Here is a 24,254-nt window from a genome sequence, read left to right on the forward strand (position 1 = left end):
CTCCCCAAGGTCTCTGGCCCTGCGCCCTGATTACTTTTTCCTGGGACTGAACTGGGGCTTCTACAGGCAAATGTGAACTGTGACCCCACCACCAAGTCTTTCCTTCTACTTTGTATAGCTTATTCTGCCTTCAGAATTCACATTTTGAGTGTCTGGGATTTGCTTTCAAAACATAGCTGTCAACTTTCAGATTTGAAAATAAGGGATCAGAAGCCTCAGCTGTCCCAGAGACAGTCTATGGGATATCTAACAATCCGGGATAGCAGTGGGAAATGGCGCTGGAATAAGGGAATTTCCTGGGGGGGAAAGGGAAGGTTGACAGCTATGTTTCAAAACACAATGGCCACAGGCAAAGTGAGGAAAAGACTCGAAGACAACCTCTAGGGACAAACAAGAGAGGGCAGAAGCAAGGAGTTAAAGGAGAGCCATCCGTAATCACTGAAATGTCCCTCCCTGATTTCTGGCCCTTTGTCAGAGAACATGTGCACAAGCATTTATCTGCCATGATAAAAACTGGAGAGTTGCTTTTAACAAGGGAGGGGCTGAGGTGCCTCATGAATGATGCCCAGGTGAGGTGCCAAAATCCATGTATGCCCAGAGGACGCAGAGAGAATATGCAGAGGAAAGCGCTGTCTCGGTTTTCTTCTTCCTAGATTTAACTCAGTTAATTTTTTGAAATCTTTTTCCTCCCTACAGAAACACGAAGCCTATGGAGAGGTAAGTACAGGTTCTTTCCCGAACAACAGCGTTTCAATTGTTGACAAAAGTAGAGTGCTCAAGAGAGCAACTGGAGCTCCATAGAAGGGCAGCAATACCCAGGCATATTTACTTAGGACTGGAGCAAATTCTATTTAACTTAGTGGGAGTTATTTTAAATAAAACATCTACAGGAGTGGGCCGCAAATTTGCCTAATTCCATAGGCCTCTTCAGGCATTTATGATGCACAAGGGGAAGATGGAGAGAGCAGGCTGCCTAGACTACCTTAAGGTGGTGTGAATTCTCCCAGCCCCTCACCTGAACTGCCGTGGGAGGTGTGGGTTTTTTGTGCCCATGGAGGCTCCCAGGCTTCTGAGTTGCACGGGAAGCCTCTGTGGATACGAAAAGCTCCTGCTACAGATGCTCCCTGTTACCACATGAGGGGCCTGGAGGGAGGGTTAGCTGTGTTCTCTTTGAGCACAATAATACCCGGCACATATTGTTTGCTTTAACTGCTGCTACAGACTTCTTAACAAATTATTCTGTGAATGAGAAAGAGAGGATTACACAAAGCCAAATTCAGCAGGCGCCCAGTTCATATTGCAAAATCCTAGGGGAATGAAACACATTTTGCCTACCTAGCAAGAGACCACAAAGTTCTGGTAGCAGATCTTAGCCTTCCCTCTGGGAATTGGGGCAGAGTCCTCAGAGTCATTCAGTAGACCGCTGGGATTCATTAGATTTGGGGTGGGGTCTCTTTATCACAGTGTAGAAATTTAATCAACTTCTCAGCTATGAAAGTTCATTTACTTTGTGTTTGGATTTATTTCAGTGCTACAAAATGAGCTGCCTAGAAATTGCAGGCCCACCTGGCCCAAAGGGGTTTCGGGGACAAAAGGTAAGTTGAATGACATAGTTCAATCTGGTAGTGATTCCTAACCCAGGGGCCACAAACCACTGGCGGGGTACAGAGTTATCCTAAGGCAGTGGTGGTGAACGTATGGTACGCAGAGCCCTCTCTGTGGACCCTTGCACCATCGCCCCATCAGGTCCATTTTTTCTGGTTTGCAAAGGTGACAGCCATTCCCCACACACCACAGTGGGCAGGAAACGCTCTGTATAGTGCGTGCCAGCCACAGCGGCATGGGGGGGGGAGTTGAGCACACACACACACCCCTATGCCGATGTGAGCCGAAAATGCTCCCCAGAGTTTCGCGCCCGCCACCAGCTGGTTGGCTGTTGCTGCGGCTGCAATAGGGCGCTCGTTTTGTGGCGAGCCCTGTTATTTTCTCACCCACCGCCGGCTGGCCTGCAGGGAGAGGAAGTGGCGCTGCCTGTGCAGTTGCCGGGAAATAAAGTTTTGTGTAGGGAAGAGTGAGAGAAAAGGGGGCAGTTGCTCCTTTCCCGAGAAGGTGGAGCCTGAGGGGAGAGAGTGCGGGGTGGTTGCGGCCCTCTCTTGTCCCCAGGGGAAACTGTTATGTACTGAAGTTCTCACCCTGGGCCAGCAGGGGGATACTGTAGATAGTTATGCAAATGAAGGATCGAAAGTGACGTTCAGTGATTGGATAGTTTTAGAAAGTTGTTACAGTAACGTTGTACTGGAGCTCTATATAAGCAGGCTGAATGAACCCTTCAGTTCAGTTCTGTCCTGGCCTGTGAATAAACAAGAGCTGTTTGAAGAATCGCTGTGTCGTCTGATATGTTCACCCACAACTTAACAGAAACGAAGCAGCAAACAGGGCGGGGAGGGTGGAAAAGGCACCTTTGAAGTGCCCGGCGGTGCTTTCACTCGTTTCGCTGGGGACGTTTCCGCACAAAGTTGCGCACGGTCTGCACTGCGCAAGACACGGAAACACGTCGTCGTCATCATTGTGGGGATTCGAACTGCCGACCCTCTGATCGGCAAGCCCTAGGCTCTGTGGTTTAACCCACAGCGGAACCCGCGTCCCTAACGCCGGGGTACTCCTCCCAAAAAAAGCTCAACGACTCTCCCCGCAATATCCCCCAGATTGGCACTTTGCGATAAATCAGTGGGTTTTGGGTTGCAGTTTGGGCACTTGGTCTCTCAAAGGTTCGCCACCGCTGTCCTAAGGAGTCCTGGCAGAAACAGTCTCTCCCCTCCCCTCCCCACTCCGGACAGGAGTGCAGAAACTGTCTTCCAGCACTTAGCGAAAGCTTCCTTTGCAGCAGGCTCCCTCCCTCCTTGTAGCAGGTAGGCAGGGACTCCTCCCGCAAATAAAATGCCCCTTGACTCCACTTTTGGACAAAGTGCAGTTGACTACTACTGGGCTGCAGAGTGTTATTTTTCGCCCTATAGGACGCACCGTCCCATAAGGCGCACCTAGTTTTTGGGGGGGAAATAAAGGGGGGAAAATTATTTTTCCCCCAGGCGCGGGGCTGGGGCGGGGGAGGCTCGAGCTTCCCCTGACCCCAGCCCCCAAACAGGCAGCTCTCTGCAAGCCGTGGGAGCCCAGCGCTGGCTCCCGCTGCTTGCGGAGAGGTCCGCGAAGCCTGGACGCGCTGATCTCAGCGCGCGCAGGCTTCGGCATGCTGGCAACTCTCCACAAGCAGTGGGAGCGCTCCCGCTGCTTGCGGAGAGGTCCGCGAAGCCTGGAGAGCGAGAGGGGTCAGTGCCCACCGACCCCTCTCGCTCTCCAGGCTTCAGCGAAAGCCTGCATTCGCCCCATAGGACGCACACACATTTCCCCTTCATTTTTGGAGGGGGAAAAGTGCGTCCTATAGGGCGAAAAATACGGTAAATGATTAGACCAATTGTTCTTTGACTGGTCAATGTGTATAATCACATCCTCTCCAACATTTCTCTGATGAAAATAGGGACATCCTAAGGAAAAACGGGATAAATTGGGATCAAATCAGAAACCGGGATGGCTTCTCTAAATCAAAGACGTCCCTGGAAAATAGGGACCCTTGGGGAGGTCTGTAATAACTAGCCATTGTGCACATTCACTAGGCCTTATGGAGAATGTGCCCATAATCCTTCCATGAACAGGGAATTTTGTACATTTCCCAGCTAGTATGCATAATCTCCAACAGCCTGTAGGAAATGTGCATACACTGACAGAATTGTGTGCCTTTACAAGTGTGAGGAACCTCCTTTTAACCTCAAATATTTCTGAAGATTCCTACATGCTAATTGTTATAATTTAAGACTCTGTTAATTAAGAAAATACATGATGCGGGGGGGGGGGATGTTTATGAACCCAGCAATGCTTTTAAATGAATCTGCAAATGTGCCAAAATCAAAGAAGGCTGCAAAAAAATCATTTATTTCCCCCGTGTAAGTTATTAATTCCAAAAGTATTAAATATTCATTCATTCATTTCCCCAATATACCCACTGATCAGCCCAATTAATCAGCTCAAAAAGGTATGAAATATGTTGTTGTTGTTTAGTCGTTTAGTCGTGTCCGACTCTTCGTGACCCCATGGACCAGAGCACGCCAGGCACTTCTGTCTTCCACTGCCTCCCGCAGTTTAGTCAGACTCATGTTTGTAGCTTCGAATATACACTTCATTTATAATTACAAATATATTTATTCATTTTCCCAGTTTATCCAGTGATCAACAACCCAATTAATCAACCAAATTAAACAGAATACAGCTTTATTTATTTTTGTGGGGATCAAAGGATTAAATATACTCTCCACTCTCAGTGCAGTCCTGATCTTGATTCCCCCCCCCCGCTGCGCATGCACACACACACACACACACTGTAAGTTGGGGAAGAACAAAAAAAAACCCTGATATAAGGTAGTACCCTTTGGGATGGAAAAAGTTAAAGAGACATTGTTATTTCCTTCCAAATTTCCATGGGGGGGTTGCCCAGCACAAACATTTTTGTCCCTGAAAACTGCTGAAATTGCCCTTCTATTGCAGTGGGGGAAATGCAAGACATAGTGCTCTAATTTGTTTTATTTTTTATTTGCTTTTAGGGTGCAAAGGGCAACATGGGGGTGCCAGGTGTTTCTGGGCTAAAAGGACGACAGGTGAGTAGTTGGAAAAAAATAGGACTCACTTCTCACTCCATTAGCCACCGGGGTTAGTTTTGACATTGAATATTCAAATGTTCAGGATCATATGAAGTAATATTCCAATTTGAACACCTGTTTAGGGGTTGATATTTAACCAAATCAGACTGTGATCCTTGAAACTGCTAAAGCAGCATATTGAAACCTCTCTTTAAAACAATTTCCAAGTATCTTAGTGGTTTCATTTCACCATTATAAAAACAGAAGCAGTGAAACTTCAGTGTCTGCCTCTTGCAATAATGAAGGACCTAATGATTTGAAAATCTCTAACAGGGCAATCCTGTACATGTCCTTTCCAAAGCTCAGTGGGACTTAACTCCCTGATAAATGTGTATAGGATGGCAGTCTTAATATACTGCTTAAATTATTGGTACTAATAATGCTGTTTGTCTTTTTAAATATAGGGTGACCCAGGAATTGAAGGTCCAATTGGATATCCAGGTCCCAAGGTAAAAGATTTGCGTCTGTTTATCCTTCTGCCATTTTTTTTTTTTCCGTTTTAGCGGCTCACCAGTTGCTGGATTAACCCTTCATCTGGGGCCACAATGTTTGACCCAGAGGCACTCAGAGGACAGGGGAAAGGCAACCAGCTACCAGTGCGAAGGACTAGTGGTAGAAAATGCCATGTGGTGATAACTGCACACCTGCAGCATTGATGAAGCATCCAGACCATGAGACGGACTGCAGCGGACGAGTGCTGGAAGCGGAAGCAACTCGCCTGTCTTGGCTGGGGAAAGCAGGGATAGCCATAGCTTCACCGGTTGGGCTGTTTGTCTGTTGGATTATATATATAGCTAGTATATATCTAATATAATTTAGTAAGGCCAATAGGTTGTGTGTTATTATTTAAATTATGAATATTGAGGCTGTCAGCATGGGCATTTAGTGCCTGTTTTAATGTGAAATAGTGTTTCGCTATTCTGCCCAGTCACTACCAGCCCTTGTCTAAAATGTTTTGGATGCATAGTTTTCCAAGTAATTGATGATGGCTTAATGCCCTTACACTTTGCGGAGAGTCCCTAAAATAAATTCTTTCTGTAAATTCTGTCGGGCAAAAGGGACATGGGCCTGCATGACTAGAGGCTTTTGATGGTGATTCTGGGTAATAAAAGCTCTGCTTCATTGCAAACAAAAATGTCTTGTTTGTTTGTTTGTTTGTTTGTTTGTTTGTTTGTTTTTTCTAGAAACCACTTAGAACTTTTTCAGGAAATATATGATCATATATACATGAAATATATGATGCTATATCAAAGCCAGAACTCTAAATCGATGTCACACGTATCAACAAACATTAACACAATGTACATTTTTGTTCCTTCTGTAGGGTATTCATGGTCTAAAAGGCGAAAAGGTAAGCTATTTTATATACTACATTCAGAAAATTATGGGAAGCATATTGTGATTTTATTCAAGCCAGCCAAAATGTCACAAGATGGTGGCAAGCTTTCAAGTGCTCCAGAACTCTTCATCCAGTGAGATGTTTTACAAAGAGGAGAGGAGGGGGGAAATAAGAAAAGCGCAGAGATTGGACCCCCCAGATGGAGCCAATAGCCAGGGGCCCAGCTGAAGCCACAGTTCCAAGATGGAAATTGTAGACAGATTAAATCTCCGCAAAGGACGGTGGAGAAATTTAAATGTGAATCTGTCAGATTTGCACTTTCTGAAACTATATGGGAACTGGAACACAGCTATCCTTTAAAATTCACACTTATCTGAATTCTGTGATGCCGTTTTCCAACAAAACAATGCTTTCCTGGGGGAAAGTGTGCATAATTATTAGTGTATAATATATTCGTGTAAACAGTATACAAAATGCATTCTGTGAGGGGAAACTGCTTGTTCAGATTGCTTAAATATCTAGGGAGGTCTTTGCATCTAATCTTGTTTACTTGCTTTTGGATCATAATCAATTCAGTAACAAAAAAATTCTATATATATATATTTTCCATTCTGTCCTGCCAGCGTGGCTGATTAAAATAGGCTTGACTCAACATTGTTTGCTCCCCCCCCCCCTTTCTTGTGTTTGCAGGGAGAGTTTGGAGGAGATGGACGAAAGGTAAAGGCAAATCCTGGATTGCTACCTATTATTCCAGCTCCACTTTCCTGATGAAAGCAGATTCTCACGCTCTGCTTCTTTTCTTTCAGGGGGCTTTTGGCTTGTTTGGACGGAACGGCACAAGTGGGCAAAAGGTAAGGCTACTCAAGGATCAGACACAGTTAACGGGTTGCTTATGTCCTTTAAAAGGAAACCGCTATGGCTGCCACCCCACAGCTCACAAGAGCTGCTCTGCCAACAGAGAGTAAAACCTGCCAACAGGCTTGTCCCACCAAGAGACCCCTTGGTTCACCTGCCACAAGCTCTGGTGGACTGCTGGCATCCTTACCCATGTGGCCATGTGGACCAAGACATGGCATTCTGGGATTCTGAGGGGGGCATGTGATAGGAACCCAAGACCTGCAAGTTCCTAAAGGTAAAGGGACCCCTGACCATTAGGTCCAGTCGTGACCAACTCTGGGGTTGCAGCGCTCATCTTGCTTTATTGGCCAAGGGAGCCGGTATACAGCTTCCAGGTCATGTGGCCAGCATGACTAAGCCGCTCCTGGCGAACCAGAGCAGCGCATGGAAATAACATTTACCTTCCCACCGGAGCGGTACCTATTTATCTACTTGCACTTTGACGTGCTTTCGTTGTTTTTTTTTTAAGATTTTTATTAAAGTTTTACAAAAAAGAAAAATAAAAATTCACAGAATAAAAAACCATAAATTACAGAAAAAAGAAACACACAAAAGAGAAAAAAAGAAAAAAATACAGAAAGAAAAACACAACTAATTAAGAAAAATTACATTTGAACAAAGAAAAAATAAAACCATTCCATTTTTCCAATAACCTCAATTTCATATGCTTATGTTCTTGACCTCCTCGCACCTTCCCCTTTTTGTATTCCCATTCAAATCTTTAATTCAGCAAATTCTTACCCTTTATCAAATGTTTAAACTTTGTGCCATAACATATACTATATCCCTATTTTTCAACCAATTATCAATACCTTTTTTGCATAATCTTAATAACTTTTATCACTAATTACCACTTATTACCCATCCAAGCACATTTTTAACACTCATTAATTTTATAATATTTCTGAAGATAGTCTTTGAATTTCTTCCAGTCTTCTTCCACCAACTCTTCTCCCAGGTCTCGGATTCTGTCAGTCATTTCCGCCAATTCCATATAGTCTATCAGCTTCATCTGCCATTCTTCCAGGGTGGGTAGCTCTTGTGTCTTCCAATACTTTGCGATGAGAATTCTTGCTGCTGTTGTTGCGTACATAAAGAAATTTCTATCTTTCTTTGGCACCAGTTGGCCCACCATGCCCAAGAGAAAGGCCTCTGGCTTCTTAAGGAATGTATATCTAAAGATTTTTTTCATTTCGTTATATATCATCTCCCAGAAAGCCTTAATCTTTGGGCATGTCCACCAAAGGTGAAAGAATGTTCCTTCACTTTCTTTACACTTCCAACATTTATTGTCAGGCAAATGGTAAATTTTTGCAAGCTTGACTGGTGTCATGTACCACCTGTATATCATTTTCATAATATTCTCTCTTAGGGCATTACATGCCGTAAATTTCATACCTGTGGTCCACAACCATTCCCAGTCAGCAAACATGATGTTATGACCAACATCTTGTGCCCATTTAATCATAGCAGATTTAACTGTTTCTTCCTGCGTATTCCATTTTAGCAGCAAGTTATACGTTCTTGAAAGTATTTTAGTTTTGGGTTCTAACAACTCAGTTTCCAATTTTGATTTTTCCACCTGGAAACCTATTTTTTTATCCATGTTATAGGCTTCTCTTATTTGAAAATAGTGCAGCCAATCTCGCACCTTATCTTTTAATTTCTCAAAACTCTGCAATTTCAATTTATCTCCTTCTTGTTCCAGTATTTCCCAATATTTCGGCCATTTGGCCTCCATATTGGACTTTTTAAGTACCTTTGCCTCCATTGGTGACAACCACCTTGGGGTTTTGTTCTCCAGTAAGTCTTTATATCTTAACCAGACGTTAAACAATGCTTTCCTGACAATATGATTTTTAAATGCTTTATGAGCTTTGACCTTGTCGTACCACAGATATGCATGCCACCCAAAGACATTATTAAAACCTTCTAAATCCAAAATGTCTGTGTTTTCAAGAAGCAGCCATTCTTTCAGCCAGCAAAATGCGGCCGATTCATAATAGAGTTTCAAGTCTGGCAGGGCGAAACCACCTCTTTCTCTTACATCGGTTAGTATTTTAAATTTTATTCTAGGCTTCTTGCCCTGCCAGACAAATCTAGAAATATCCTTCTGCCACTTCTTGAAACAGTCCATCTTGTCCACAATTTGCAAAGATTGAAACAAAAATAACATCCTTGGCAATACATTCATCTTTATAGCCGCAATTCTTCCCAACAAGGAAAGCTTCAAGTTTGACCATATCTCTAGATCTTTCTTCACTTCTAGCCAACATTTCTCATAGTTATCTTTAAACAGGTTTAGATTCTTAGCAGTCATATTAACCCCCAAATATTTAACCTTCTTTACTATTGTTAGGCCTGTCTCCTTCTGAAACCTGTCTTTCTCAATCGGTGTTAAATTTTTCTCAAGAACTTTTGTTTTAGATTTATTCAGCTTAAAACCAGCCATCTGCCCAAATTCTTGGATCACTTCCAAAACTCTTTTCGAACTAGATTCTGGCTCCTGTAATGTTAAAACTAAGTCATCTGCAAAAGCTTTCAATTTATATTGCTTAGCTCCGACCTGAATGCCTTTTATCAAACGGTCCCTTCTAATCATATTCAATAATACCTCCAGGACTGTGATGAATAACAATGGGGAAATTGGGCAGCCTTGTCGTGTACCTTTCTCTATCTTAAATCCCTCTGTCACCATATTATTCACAATTAATTTAGCCTTTTGTTCTGAGTAAATTGCACTTATACCATTTTCAAACCCTTGACCCACCCCCATCCCCTGAAGATTTTTCTTCATAAAACTCCAAGAAATGTTGTCAAAGGCTTTCTCCGCATCTATAAAGATTAAAACTGCTTTGGTGTTTATATTCACTTGCAACTTCTCCAAGATATTGATTATGTTCCTTGTATTGTCCGACAAGTGTCTACCCGGGAGAAAGCCCGCTTGGTCCTTATGAATCTCTTCCAGTAGTACTTTCTTTAGTCTATTTGCCAAAATGTCCGCAAATATTTTGTAATCCACATTAAGAAGGGATATGGGGCGGTAGTTCTTAAGTTGCGTCTTTTCAGACTCAGTTTTTGGTATAAGTGTAATATAAGCTTCCTGCCACGACTCCGGCGCCTTTTTCCCCTCTAGTATCTCATTGCATACCTCCATTAGTGGTCGAATTAACCAATCTTTCAAAACTCTATAGTATTTGGAGGTTAAGCCGTCTGGTCCTGGAGATTTGCCCAACTGCATGTTCCGAATGGCACCCTCCACTTCCTGTTCTGTAATTTTGTCACTCAACATTATCCTCTTTTCTTGAGAGATTTTTTGTAATCCGTTTTTCCTCAGAAATTGGTCTAATTCGACCTCTTTCTGTGGCCCTTGTGTATAAAGTTGTTTGAAAAATCTCTGGAAGCAGTTTCTAATTTCCAATGGGTTCTGTATGATCTTTCCATTTACTTCCAAATTTGTTATGGTATTTAGTTTCTGTCTTTTCTTCATCTGCCATGCAAGCAGTTTCCCACATTTGTTAGCCGATTCAAAAGACTTTTGTCTCATCTGTTTAATTTTCCATTCCACTTCCTGATTTATCATTCTCATATATTGTACTTGATATAACTTAATTTCTCTCAGAATCTCTTGGGATTTTGGTTTCGCTCTTAATCTTTTCTCTCCTTCTTTTATTTTTTCCAAAATTTTATCTTTTTTCTCATTTTGAGTTCTCTTCTATATTGCATTCTGTTGAATCAAAAACCCTCGCATGACCGCTTTGCCTGCGTCCCAGACTGTTCTTTTTTCCACCGTAGTGTTTAAATTTATCTCAAAATAGTCTCTCAATGTTTTTTGGGCCTTCTTAATCACCTCCTGATTTCTAAACAGGGCGTCATTCATCCTCCATCTGAAGGAGCTGATTGGCATTAGTTTCATCTCCATCTTTATTGCATTGTGGTCGGAGCAAGTTTTGGGGCAGATTTCCACTTTTCGAATCTTAGGTGCCAGTCCTCTAGTTATCCATATTTGATCAATTCTTGTCCATGTCATATTGGCTTCAGAGAAGAATGTTCCCTCTCTTCCAAGGGGGTTCTTAGTTCTCCAAGTGTCAATCAAATCCATATTGTCAGTCAATTCAAAGAAAGTTTTGGGTAGTCTTCCATCTTTAGTTACCACCTGTCTTTGTGACTTATCCATGTTAGTAGATACCACTCCATTCATATCTCCCATCAAAATGATGTTATAATCCATATAGTCCAACAATGTCTCGTGCAATTTCTTAAAAAATTCAGATTTCCCCTCATTTGGTGCATATACTCCTAAAATCAAATATTTTTCACCTTGTAGTTGAATCTCAATTGCAATAAACCTTCCTTGTTCATCTTTAAAAACAAATTTCGGTGATAGGCTCTCTTTAGCGTATATAACAACTCCTCTCTTTTTGACTTTGTCCGATGAAATAAATTCTTGACCCAATCTTTTATTAATAAGAACTTTCCTGTGGAGCCTTACCACATGAGTTTCCTGCAAGCAAATTAGATCCAATTGGTCCTTTTTCAATATATGAAATACTTTCCTCCTCTTCTCCGGCGAGTTAAAACCGTGAATGTTCCAACTTAATAATTGCAGAGACATGGTGTGATTATTTTAATTTCCTCCAGCCGCTCCCAAGAGCTCGTCAAGTTCTTGCGGTGGTATCTTCTTTTTTGATTTGTCAAATTCCAAAGGTGGTGGTGCTGTGCCAGCTCCTGGTCTCAAGGCTTTTGGCAGATCTGTCGCTTCCTTTTGTAGATCTTCTTCAAAATCTCTCAGAAATTTTTCCTTATCTTCCACTGATCTGATTCTGAACTTTTTCCCCTTAAATGTAAAGGACAGTCCCTGGGGGAACTCCCATCTGAAAACAATAGTATTCTTTCTCAACAAGGCCACCAAGTCTCCATAGTTAGTTCTCAAATCCAAAAGGTGTTTCGGAATATCTTTAAAAATCTCCGCTCTGGTCTCATTAATCTCTAGGGTCTTCTGGAAGTGAGCACTCAATATTTTGTCTCGTTCCTCTTTCGATCGGAGGGTCACCAAACAGTCTCTCACCCTGTTTTTCCTCCCTCCTCTTCCAAGTCTGAAGGCGCTCACTATCTTAAAATCTTTATCCAGCTCCAAGTTCCAGAATTTCTGAAATTCCTGTGAAAGATAGTCATTCAAATTATCTCTCTCAAGTTCTGGCACCGCCCTGATCCTCAGGTTTGTCTGTCTCTCTCTCAATTCAACCATAGACAATAAGGCCTGGTGGTCCCCAATCTGTTTACGTATTGGTTTGATTTCTTCCTCCACAGCCACAGCTTTTTCTTTTGCCTCCTCGGCTATTTTCCTAGTAGTCGCAGATTCCTCCAACAGTTTTTCTATAGCTTTGGTATTTGAGTTAATACTGGCTGTGTTCCCTTTAATTTCAGCTGACTGATCTGAGACCTGTTTACTTAGGCCTTCCAATTTTTCGTAAATTTTATTCAACACAGATGTAAATTCCCCTTCTGAGGCCATTCCTTTTGGCTCAATTTGCCCTGGGTCTTCCTCCTGAGTCACAGGGAGGCCAGGCACAGATGCCCTACGTTGCTGGGAGATTGAAGTAGATTGTTGGACTTTGACCTTGGATCTTGTTGCTCTTTGGTCAGTCATTCCCCTTTATCTTCAGTCAAGGTCAATTCCCACAGGCAAGCCTTGTAGTGGAAAGTCCCCAAAGTTAACAGTGGAAAATTCCTCCAGTCAAGTATTAACTTCAATAGTCCTCTAGGGGGACACAGTGGCTACCATAAAATTCTCAATAGCCAGACAAATAAGTCTTTTTGTAGCTTTCCGTGTCCCCTCTTTAATTGAAACTAAGTATTCAGATCAGTAAAACTCAGAAATGTATCTTCTTGCAGAGTTAGATCAAATATTTACTGTATCCACAGTCAATGCGAGCTCAAATGTAGCAAACCTCGTTAATCTGACAGACCGTTCCCATGAGAGTTCAAATAAAAAGTCTTTTTAAATTCCCAGAAGATCCCCAGAAGAAATACAGTCACTTTCTCAACTTCCCCTACAGGGGAGTTCTCTCTTTTAGTGCTTAGAGTTAAAGTTGAACGATCCACATTAAAGTAATAGCGCAAAAAGGTCTTTGCTTTGATCTTTTACAAAGCGGAAAGGCGGACTTCCTGTTTACACCTTTCCGCTTCGGAGCCCAAATTCAATCCTTTTTGTTCTCAAATCCAAATTTCTTAAGTCCCCCTACTCACGGGTGTTCTCTTTTAGAGCCGAATTTCACAGGAAAAAGGTCAGCGCTCTCCGGCAACAGCTACGCGGCTTCGCTCTGTAGACGCAGCAATCGACCCGTAGCACCGCACCGCTCCCGCTGCACACCGGAACCCCTTTCGGGGCTCCCTCGCAAAAACGGGGGGCGCAAAAGGTGCCTGCTGGGTCCCACGCTCGCAGGCTCTTTCTGCCTGCGATTTCAGATCGGGTCCCCGCTTCGCCGTAGCGGAACAGACCCACTTTCTACAGGGCTTCTCCTCCTACTCAGAAGGAGACCGCCATTGCCGTTGGCACCGCCTCCGGAAGTAGCGCACTTTGACGTGCTTTCGAACTGCTAGGTTGACAGGAGCAGGGACCGAGCAACGGGAGCTCACCCCGTCGCGGGGATTTGAACCGCCAACCTTCTGATCGGCAAGTCCTAGGCTCTGTGGTTTGAGACATGGCATTCTGGGATTCTGAGGGGGGCATGTGAAAGGAACCCAAGATCTGCAAGATCCTAAGTTCCCTCAAAACACCCCAAACAAGCCAGACACATCCCATAGTAGCTAATTCCCTCCTGTTTCAGACAAACGGGGAGAGAGAGAAATTGAAAGCCCCCTCCCCACCCCCCAGGGCTGCATCTTGCCCAAGCCAGTGGATATCAAGAGGCTGCATCTTTCCCAAGGAGAATGAAACGTCTATAGAGTTTTCTCTACTGTTCACAGTCTCTCACTTCTTTGTTTTTGCATGTGATCTTTCCAGGGCAAACTGGGGCGCATTGGACCTCCTGGCTGTAAGGGAGACCCAGGCAACAGGGTAAGAATGTTTTCTCATCTTGGCTTTGTGCATTCCAGCAGTGGGGTGGGGGGCGCAGTGTTTCTTTCAGCATGCTGTTAACACGACAGCTAACACACAAGTAACAAATATAAAATAAATAATGGTTAAAAAAGGGCGTTTTTTTATCGCCTTACCCCACATGTGCCCCACTTGGCAGACTTCCCTTCCTTGCAGGTTTCTAAGCAAAGGTTGGGTGGCCATCTGGCATGGATGATTTAACTGAGATCCCTGCATGGCAAGGGGTTGGACTAGATGACCCTTGGGCTCCCCTCCAACTCTTAAGATTCTGTGATTCTGTATGACCACTTTGATCGGCAGAATTGGCACTAGTACACGTGCCACATAATACTCATTTTGCAGATGTAAGCAATTGATCGTTTAGTGTGGCAACACCTGCATTTTGGTTTTGGCCCTTGCTAAAAACATTCTTGTTTAGACAGGTCAACCCAGATGCTTAGAAACGCTGAGGTGAATTTTAATCTGTTTTTTAACCGAAAAACAGGGTTTGTGAATTTTTCTTGAATCTGTTGTTTTCTGTAAACCGCTTTGAGGGGTTTTTGGTTTTTTTACAATCAAGTGGTGTATGAATTTTATGAAATAAACAAATGGAGGAGGACCTGTAGATCCTTTTTTAATTTGCATCTGAATGCATTCCTGGAGCTGACGGGCAGGTTCTCACGCAGGTGGGCATCAGGGAAGAGGCGATTGCCTCTCTGTCAAAAGGTGGCCCATTGCTTTCCATGTGCAGATGTCACCACAAGCCAGAGCTTTCAGAAAAGAAACAGCTCACCTTTGCCTTTCTTCCTAGGGCCCTGATGGTTATCCTGGAGGTGCTGGAGAACAAGGGTTGCCTGGGGACCAAGGGATCAAGGTCTGTACCTGAAATATACTCAAGAGTGGGTTCCATGCTCTTTATTCAGCTCATAGTGGTGAGGAGGAATCCAAGTTCGCCTAGAATGTCTGCTTTATATACATTATTTACACAATGGGCCCCACGTGATTGGCTAATTCTGGGATTCTCCTGTAGGCCAATCAGGTTGCAGATTCACTTCCACCTGGAGCTGGATTGGGTGGTTCCTGTGGACAAATCAGACTGCTGCATTCTGAATCCTATTGTTCTAGGACCAATCAGACTGCTGCCTTTTGGATCCTATTCAACTCAGTACATAACAGTACCCTTCCTCAAAGTCACTCAAGGCAGCAGTGACACATACTCACTGAGAATAAGCTGAAGATGTTGGAAGACAGGCAGCCCCTTGCGCCGCAGGGTCCAAAAGTGCACCCAATATGCAGCCAGGGCAATCGTGCTGTGCTATGAATATTTGGCCACCCCATCACAAAAGGACATGGGAAGGGGGCAGAAAGGGGCAATCAAAATGTTGGGCGGAAGGGTTGGTTAGGAGCGCCTTCCTGCAAGGAAAAGCCTGTGTCTGGGTTTCTTTAGTTTTGGGGAAGGTGGCCTTGGGGCTGTGGTTGGGGAGACATGATAAAGACTTAGACATTGGTGGTGGGTAAAGAGGGTTTTCCCCCCTCCCTCTTTAAGGACTATGGGTAAGCCAGGTTGAAAAAGGCACTGTTTCACATAACCCGTGGATCTTGCTCCCACAAGATGTGGTGATGACCACGGTCTTAGGTGGCTCTAAAGGGGGATTTGAAAAACCCCACCCCTCTGGGAAAGAGGTTTGTCAGTGGCTACCAGCCATTATAGTCGTGTAAAGCTTCTGTATTCAGGCAAGCACACAGCAGAGGAGGTCTTCCCTGCAACATCTCTTTAGCCAAGAGCTGGACTAGGCAGATGAGCTTCGGCCTAATCCAGTGGAACTCTTCTTCTTTTATTGAATCCTGGCTTTTTGGAACGGACACACCTTTTGTAAAAAATAAAATAAAATAGTGCTATTACAAAGCGTTTTGGCATTTCTGTGCAGAATGTAAATGCTCAACAAAGTCTGCATTGATAAGTCTTATAACTGCTTGAAATTCATGCATTTGACTTCCAATTCTGATTTTGAATTGAAAAGCCTGTTCTGTTACAGAATTCTATCATTACTGCCAGTCTCTAGGTGTCACTGAGGACACCTAGGGGCATTCAGGCAGTGTTTTTTTGTGCGTGTGTGCGCGCACGCGCGTGCGTGTGCACGCACAAACACACACAATGTTTTACGTACAAAAACAGAAACTCTGTAGGGGGAAACATGCAGGTACAAAAGTACCTATGTTTTCTCCCTCAAGGCAAAACAACAAAAAGCAGAGGACTCATTAAGAAAATGCTGCTGGGTGAAAGTATAGTTCAAAACAGCCAGTGACAGAGGAAGGGGGGGCGGCCCGCATTGGGTGCCATCTCTGAGGGAGGGTGACAAGAAGGTACCCCGCGGGGGGCTTGCCCCGCCACTCCCGGGTGCGACAACGCGAGCTGCCTCCATTGTGCCGCCGCAGCCACGTGTGGAGGATCCCTCCGCTGCAGCCGCAAGCTGTCCATACGGTGCTAGAGTGGCGCTATCAGCAAACCTCCTGGTGGCGCATGTGTGGTGGCACCAGGTGGTTTGTCCTGCCCCTCAACACCCCACACCGGGTGCTGGTTAGTCTTCCTTCGCCCCTGAAAACAGCCCCATGGTGTTCCTGATTCAACTCCTACCCCCCCATCTAAAATGTCAAAATGAAACAAAAACCACACACACAGCATAAAGGTGTGGTTTCGCACTCAAAAGAAAATGACTCAGAAGTAGATGGTGTTGTGGGCAGATCAGCAGAACAGCATTTAAAGTGCTACAAACGGATTGGAAGGCTTTATTAAAAATTGCCCAGGTATTTATTGTGGCTGTTTGGTGTGTTTCTAACATATATGCATAATTCTTGAACCCATAAGAATGGAGCTGTGTAAAATATCAGCTATTTAATGTCAATTGTCAAATACCAAACACTGAATATAAAGTACCATATTTGTCGCTCTATAAGATGCACCAGACCATAAGACGCACCTAGTTTTTGGAGGAGGAAAACAAGAAAAAAAATATTCTGAATCTCAGAAGCCAGAACAACAAGAGGGATCGCTGCGCAGCGAAAGCAGCAATCCCTCTTGCTGTTCTGGCTTTTGGGATAGCTGCGCAGCCTGCATTCGCTCCATAAGACGCACACACATTTCCCCTTTTTAGGAGGGGGAAAAGTGAGTCTTATAGAGCGAAAAATACGGTAGTTGCCATCTATTTTGCACCAGAATTCCCCCAGAAATGGTTTGGGGAAAATTTCACACTGCTTATACTGCTGCACATACAATTTAGTTTTGATCTACGTGGATGTAGAGCTGGTGTGACCGTTTCTTACTACTTCTGTTTCTGCTTACTCCTTCTGTATCAGGGTGATCCTGGCCGTCCTGGTCGCAGTGGACCACCTGGGTTGGCTGGAGAGAAAGGAAATCGGGTATGTATCCCTCAAATTTTAGACATGCTCTCAGGGGCAGATCTACTATGAAACTAAAGAAGCTTAAACTCCTGGAGGGGCCTCAGAAGCAATTTTAGTCCACATTGCTAGTAGACTCAGTTTGAGTCACATGACTTAAAATGATTGCTTTTTTGTTGTATGTATTTCAACAATCCCAAAGTTTGAGAGTCAGTAGCACAGATCTTGTAAAGGTGTTGTGATCTGTTGTGGAAAAACCCACCAGTGGTGATGCCGTTGAAGAAGGTAACAGGGGTTACCCAGACCTCATTGCTGGTTGTGAAGGGACCAAAACGTAGGTCCACCACTGCATGTTATAATACTGATAGATACCTTTGAAGTTCTGGGCCACAGTCAGAAGTTACCCTGTTGTTATCATAGTTGTCAGAACAAGAAATGAGAAAATTGGCAGCATTGCATTAAACCCTCCATGCAGTGATCTGATTCTGTTCCATTTATAGCAACTGCAATATGCTAGGCGTTGAATAAGCTGAACTTGGCTAGTTCTCCCCCATACACACACACACATGAACACATTTAAAAGGGCATCAAATGTTAATCAGCCCAAGGCCTGGAAGAAGAGGAACGCTTTTGCTTGGCACCTAAAATGTATAATGAAGGCATCAGACTAACTTTCCTGGGGAGAGCATACCACAGATGGGGAGCCATGGCAGAAAAAGACCCATCCTCATGTTGCCACCCTCCGGACCTCTTGTGGCACACGAGGAAGGTCCTCAGAGGATGATCACAGAGTCCAGGTCAGATTATATGGGGAGAGGCAGTCCTTAAGGTATTGTGGTCCCAAGTCATTGAAGGCTTTATAGGTCAAAACCAGCACTTTGAATTGGGCCTGGAAACTAGTTGGCAGTCAATGCAGTTTGGCCAGGATCAGTGTAAGATGCTCAGACTGTCTTGTCCTAGTGAGCAGACTCATGTCCAAATTCTGCACCAGTTGAGGTTTCCAAAGCATCTTCATAGGCAGCCCTATGAAGTAATCTAACCTTGAGGTTACCAGAGCATAGGCAGCAGTAGTCAGGCTATCCTTGTCCAGCTAGAGGTGTAGCTAGACCACCAGCTGAAGCTGATGGAAGGCACTCCGGGCCACTGAGGCCACCTGGGCCTCAAGTGACAACAAAGGATCCAGGAGGTCCCCCAAGCTGTGCACCCACTCTTTCAGAGTGGTAACAGCAATGCAAGAAGCGGCCCAGCACATCTACTGCTGACAGAGGTCATCATCGTACAGTGTGACCAGAGCAGTTTCTGGTCCTAAGATTAAGATGGATCTCACCATCCTACATAAGATGTGACTCTTTGTACTGTCTGTGCCCCATTATACATAGGCTGTGCCCTTCCTTGCCCTTCCCTTCTCCCCAAAGGTCTTCTAATGCTGTTTCCTTTTATTTTTCAAAGGGACCAAAAGGCACCAATGGATCTCCTGGCACTCCTGGGACAAAGGGAGCCAAAGGTGGCCCTGGAACTGTTGGACCCAAAGGAGAACCTGTAAGATTCTAACCCCACTTACTTCAACTGTCTGTCTGTCTGTCTGTCTGTCTGTCTATCATCTATCTATTTATCATCTATCGCAATAGCAAGATTTCCATACAGGCAAGTATTCTAGGCTACTACTGCTTGACTACACTCCTAAATGCATCACCAAGACACAGATTTCAGTGACATTGGTTCTTACTCCTTCTGGCAGAGCAATATTAAAACTGGATTTGTTCACAATCAGCGATTGAGATTCATGCCAGATCTGTGCATTCCAGTATGCAAGCAACCAAATGCCATCCAATAGGAAGTTGGATATGCGCTGACATTTAATTTGATTGTGCTTTTAACAGAGGACATGATCCAGCCCACATAAAGCACTTTTAAGATGCTTTGGTTTCAGTTGGAGAGTTAAATTTAACCTGAAATTTCTCTCATTGAAATGATTGTGCTTTAGAAACTGCTTAACTTTGGCTGGACCAGACACAAAGCTAGTATAGGAATTTATGTCTCCCTTTCCCACAAACCCACACCCCACTTAATGGGATTACATTCACAATATTGAAAGCATTGTTTTTTGCTTTTACTTTCACCCACTCTTTATCTTTCTTGCAATAAGTGTCAATCCACATGTTGCACAGAATTATGACCTTCAAGTTTGCTCTACTCTTTTAACCTAGATATGTGGAAGCAGAAGGAGAGAGGGGAAGCCAATAAAAGGTTACTCTCCTACTTGGTCCTTTTACAGCTCAAAGTCCTCCTCTCTAAGCCTATTTTCCACCTATGTATGGGAAGAAAGATACTGAGTCCCCGTAGCACACCCTGTGGATGAAAAGACAGCTTGGGAAGGACTATTTTAAGCTAGAAAAGTAACAGAGGAGAAGTTACACAGCATTTCCCCACCTGATCACGCTAGGAGGAGCCCCCCGGACTTGATTTGCAATTAGTTTGAAGAAGTGAACTATTTTGCCAGGTGACTCGAAAAATAGTTCAATTTCCCTGGGCCCATTTCAGGAACCTTTTTGCATCCCTAATGACATCAAGGGTGCAAGGTGGGGTCTGAATGCTACGGACGCTGCCCCGTCTCTGGCAAGAGCGTTGCATGAAAGGGGGTGTCATGGCAATGGGAGAAGTGGGCCCTTCTTTCGACAGAGGTTGGAGCCATCTTTCAGACACGCCTGGTTCTTTCAGCTCAAATAAGGCACAAGGGGTGTGCTTGAAGAGCATTTGCTCAAGATCATTTTGTTTTGTTTGCTTTCAATGTTTCTTTTTTTTTCCCCAGGGTCGTCGTGGTGATCCTGGAACCAAGGGGGGACCTGGAGGTGCTGGACCCCCAGGCGGGAGAGTAAGTTCATCAGGTTTCCAAAGTAATGGAAGGAAATCCACCCCTAATTAACTGGGGGTGGGAGTGGAGAGAGAGAGAGAGAGAGAGAGAGAGAGAGAGAGAGAGAGAGAGAGATTCTTTATCAATTTTGATTCTAGTCATAATGATTGTAAAATAAGCCTGCAAAACGACAAAAGCACATTTGTTGTTTTTCATAGAATCATAGAATTGTGGAGTTGGAAGGGACCCCAAGGGTCATCTAGTCCAACCCCCTGCAATTTAAGGTTGTTGTTGCTTAATTTTTAAAACCAAGCTCTTGCACAAGACTGACTAAACCCTACTGTATTTGCTATGCGATTAGCCTCCAAGAAGTTATCCCCCACATGCACTCTCTTGCAAGGTCTTGAGAGAGCAGCTCCTCTGAACTGGATTACTGAAGTTCAGACCTGCTTTCTTAAGATGGAGAGAGAGACACTCCACTGGTCGCCCTCCTAGGAGGAGCACATGGCCACCCACTGAAACAGCACGCAGGTGACAAACCACCCATCCAAAGAAAAAATGCTAATGAGCATTGGCTTGCAGGTCCATGGCAGGCTATCTGATTTTCTGTGGGTAAATCCAGATTAAATGAAGAAAAACTCCAGGCTGGCATTCTGAGGAAATCATTGATGGTGTGGATGATGCAAACAAACTTGTATGCATAAGTAGCACTCATTCCGTAACAGATTCCGCCTAAAAGCACCATGACCTCAAGCAGCGAGGAGCTGGTGGTCATAGCTATAGCTATGGCTGCAGCTTCTGTGAGACTTCTTGTCACCAGAGAAGGTTTAGGAACTTGCTGAACTTGGACTGAACAGATTGGCTCTCTAACGCCTTGTTTCTTCTTTCACAGGGAGACCCTGGTTCTGAGGGCCAGAGAGGGCTACCAGGAGAAGTTGGAAACAAGGGAGGCAGGGTATGAAAGAATGACAAAATGGCAGAACATTTTCCCTCCATTCACAGGAGGCAGCAGGGGCTCCCCAAGCAGTTTATTTGAAAGCAGATTTGAAGATACTTGTCCATCAAGGATTTCACCACCAGTGTATGTTCACACTGATGAGATTGGAGTGCCAAGTTTGAATCCGGCAAAATGGGGCTCAAAATGATGTTAAGTGTTGAGCACATCTTAGGGGGGGGGGACACACCCTCTGCTCCACTCCTGAGGACAGAAGCAAGAAAACAGTGGGGGAGGGAAAGAGTTGCCACATCTCAGCTGCCAACTGCTAACTAATTAGATATTTCTTCCCTTGAACAGTCTGAAATGTTTACTTCATGCAAGGTCTGACTCTCCCTCTCATTTCTGTTTCACAGGGAGAGCGAGGATTGCCTGGCCCACGAGGTAGTCAAGGTGGTGTAGGAGAACCAGGAAAGCCTGTAAGTTTCATTCACACGCCTCTTCCACCTGTGGGCATTGGCTTGCTCTCCATGCAGCTGGCAAGAGAAGCCCCGTCTGCCATCCGCCCCCAGCAGACATCCTTTTCGTTGTGCATTCATGACGATTTGTGCTCGTGGCAGTATTGGGGAGGTGATACACAATCTTACTTTCAGTACTGTTTGAGACCTTCATCATTTCCGATCAGTGCATGTCCCATAACCTCCCGCCGAGATCCCGTAACTCCTTGTATCACAAATGTTCTACCTTATTTTTTGTCCTGCTTTCCTTGTGCTCCATAGTGCAGGAGTTCCCTGCCAAATGACAATAAAGCAAAATCACTGGGAAGCTTCACAGAACAACTGATAAAGTGGAATGGAGTGCAGACAATCTAGTATAAATCTTCCATTGATGGACTATTATAGCATCAGTGACATACCTGCAAAAAAATCCAGTCTGCGGAGGCTTTAGGAATATTTTGTCTCAGCTTTTCTGAGGTCACAGATTAATTCCATGTCAATCAGGATTTAATATCAGAAACATTGTCCCCCATTTGTGTGTGAGCAAAAAGAGTTTCCTCTGAGACTTCCCTCCTGTCATACGGAATCATTGTCGTGTTGAAAATCACAACTGTAGTAGCATCTCTGCCCCTCGTACAGATCAACAGCAGCACCCCTCCCCAAATCACCATATGTGTTAAGTTGTGGGTGAACATATTAGATGACACAGCGATTCTTCAAACAGCTCTTGTTTATTCACAGGCCAGGACAGAACTGAACTGAAGGTTCAGTCAGCCTGCTTATATAGAGCTCCAGTACAACGTAACTGTAGCAACTTTCTAAAACTATCCAATCACTGAACGACACTTTCGATCCCTTATTTGCATAACTATCTACAGTATCCCCCTGCTGGCCCAGGGTGAGAACTTCAGTACATAACACCGTGCTTTATGCAACACTCTTTTGCAGGGCTCACGAGGGGATCCCGGTGATTCTGGTGTCAGGGGCGACCCCGGGGTGCCAGGTCCAAAGGTAAGCCATAGGTGTAACCTTGATCAACAGGATTGTGTTTACATTTGATATTGTAATGTTGGTCTGATCCCACAGGCCTCATCACTGGCCTCTTTTAACGCTGGTAATTTTCTAGCTGCAGAAAGTCTCTTTCTCCTTAAGCAGTCCAAGCTCCAGATTTTTTTTATCTGTAATTCAATGTGTTAAAGGACTTGTTGCCATTATTGTTGAGGGATTCTTGCTGACTAAATTAGGAACTTGAGTTCTGCTGTGGCTCAGTGTGCATCTCAATGCGCATCCGCTTGCCGGACCTTTTAACCCCAAGACCTAACATACTGTACTCCAAAGGAAGGGAGATGTGGCCATTTCTGCAAATATAGAATCTTTGAAGACTCATTCTCTCTTTTAAAAACAATGTTCTAGGGTGACAGAGGAAGACCTGGCTTTAACTATCCCGGTCCAAGAGGAGCTGCGGTACGTTTTGTTCATGTAAAGTATTCACACATTGAAATGCCTCAGTTGGAAAGGAGGCTTCACAAATTGCTATAGAAATTCTTCGTCTCCAGCCTCCTTCGGAGTAGGCCACTCGGCTCTGGCAACAAGCCATTTGGAGCCGTGAGTTTAATGCTGTCATTTTCTAGACTTACTGAATGCTATTAAATGGGATTTCATTTTTAATATCATTCCAGAGATATGAATGGGGCTTGATGTTGTTATTTTAAACTGTTTTTAAGCTTTTAGGATTGGGCAAAATAAGGTGCTTGATATGGACAAATGAGCAAATAACTAATAATTAAATTATTAAAAGTAAATATTATTTTCCTTATGTGTTTGATGTACATCATCATTATGGCGAAAGCTACTCCAGAATCAGTTTGCTGTTTTAAGTGTCCTCTAGAAATAGGAATCTATTAAAAATAAAAAAGAAAGAAAGAAAGGAAAATGGTGAAATCTGAATTGAAACCTAGTTCTGCTCTAGTTATATTACACATTATTTAAAGCATACAATAGGAAGAGGGTATTTTTCTGAGTCCATTAGATTATGCCAATGTACAGCAAAATATTGAAAAAGACATCTTTGCAAGAGATCACTACAGTGTCATTTTTCATTTTGAACCCCTTGACACGTCTAAGAAATCTGGGAGCAAATCCGTCCTGATTTCCTTTTATTGGTGCTTTTTAATGCATATTCTAGATTATGACATGTAAAACACCTAGAGGTTTTCTGTAGAGCAGGGTTTCCCAAACTTGGGTCTCCAGCTCTTTTTGGACTACAGATCCCATCATCCCTGACCGCTGGTCCTGCTAGCTAGGGATGATGGGAGTTGTAGTTCAAAAAGAGCTGGAGACCCAAGTTTGGGAAACCCTGCTGTAGAGTAAGCCGTACATAAATTTTGTGAAATAAAATAAGTTAAGAAAATATGCCTTGCCCTTAGTGAGGGCGCTCCACACCTCACTCTCTCAGGAGAAGGATAGACCATGTGGAGGAAGAAGTCGTCCATTTCTGCTCAGTCCGGAATCAACTGA

The 24,254-nt window shown here is 43.9% G+C and overlaps 1 protein-coding gene across 2 annotated transcripts in view; it reads left to right on the forward strand.

Moving 5' to 3' along the window:
• The window catches only part of COL6A2 (collagen type VI alpha 2 chain), a 49,435-nt gene that overhangs the window by 6,632 nt on the left and 18,549 nt on the right, over positions 1-24,254 (forward strand). For both annotated transcript variants that reach the window (XR_014551386.1, XM_083627794.1), the window contains exons 4-19: positions 697-717; positions 1,530-1,595; positions 4,650-4,703; positions 5,150-5,194; positions 6,070-6,096; positions 6,775-6,801; positions 6,891-6,935; positions 13,988-14,041; positions 14,871-14,933; positions 17,414-17,476; positions 18,905-18,994; positions 20,265-20,327; positions 21,199-21,261; positions 21,657-21,719; positions 22,686-22,748; positions 23,151-23,201. Coding sequence is in view for 1 of the 2 variants with exons in the window: in XM_083627794.1 (XP_083483920.1) it covers positions 697-717; positions 1,530-1,595; positions 4,650-4,703; positions 5,150-5,194; positions 6,070-6,096; positions 6,775-6,801; positions 6,891-6,935; positions 13,988-14,041; positions 14,871-14,933; positions 17,414-17,476; positions 18,905-18,994; positions 20,265-20,327; positions 21,199-21,261; positions 21,657-21,719; positions 22,686-22,748; positions 23,151-23,201 (858 nt within the window). In the remaining variant the exon portion in view is untranslated. The remainder of the gene's footprint in view (positions 1-696; positions 718-1,529; positions 1,596-4,649; positions 4,704-5,149; positions 5,195-6,069; positions 6,097-6,774; positions 6,802-6,890; positions 6,936-13,987; positions 14,042-14,870; positions 14,934-17,413; positions 17,477-18,904; positions 18,995-20,264; positions 20,328-21,198; positions 21,262-21,656; positions 21,720-22,685; positions 22,749-23,150; positions 23,202-24,254) is intronic.

The sequence above is a fragment of the Podarcis filfolensis genome (genome assembly GCF_964270895.1).
Source record: "Podarcis filfolensis genome assembly, chromosome: 1".
NCBI lineage: Eukaryota > Metazoa > Chordata > Lepidosauria > Squamata > Lacertidae > Podarcis > Podarcis filfolensis.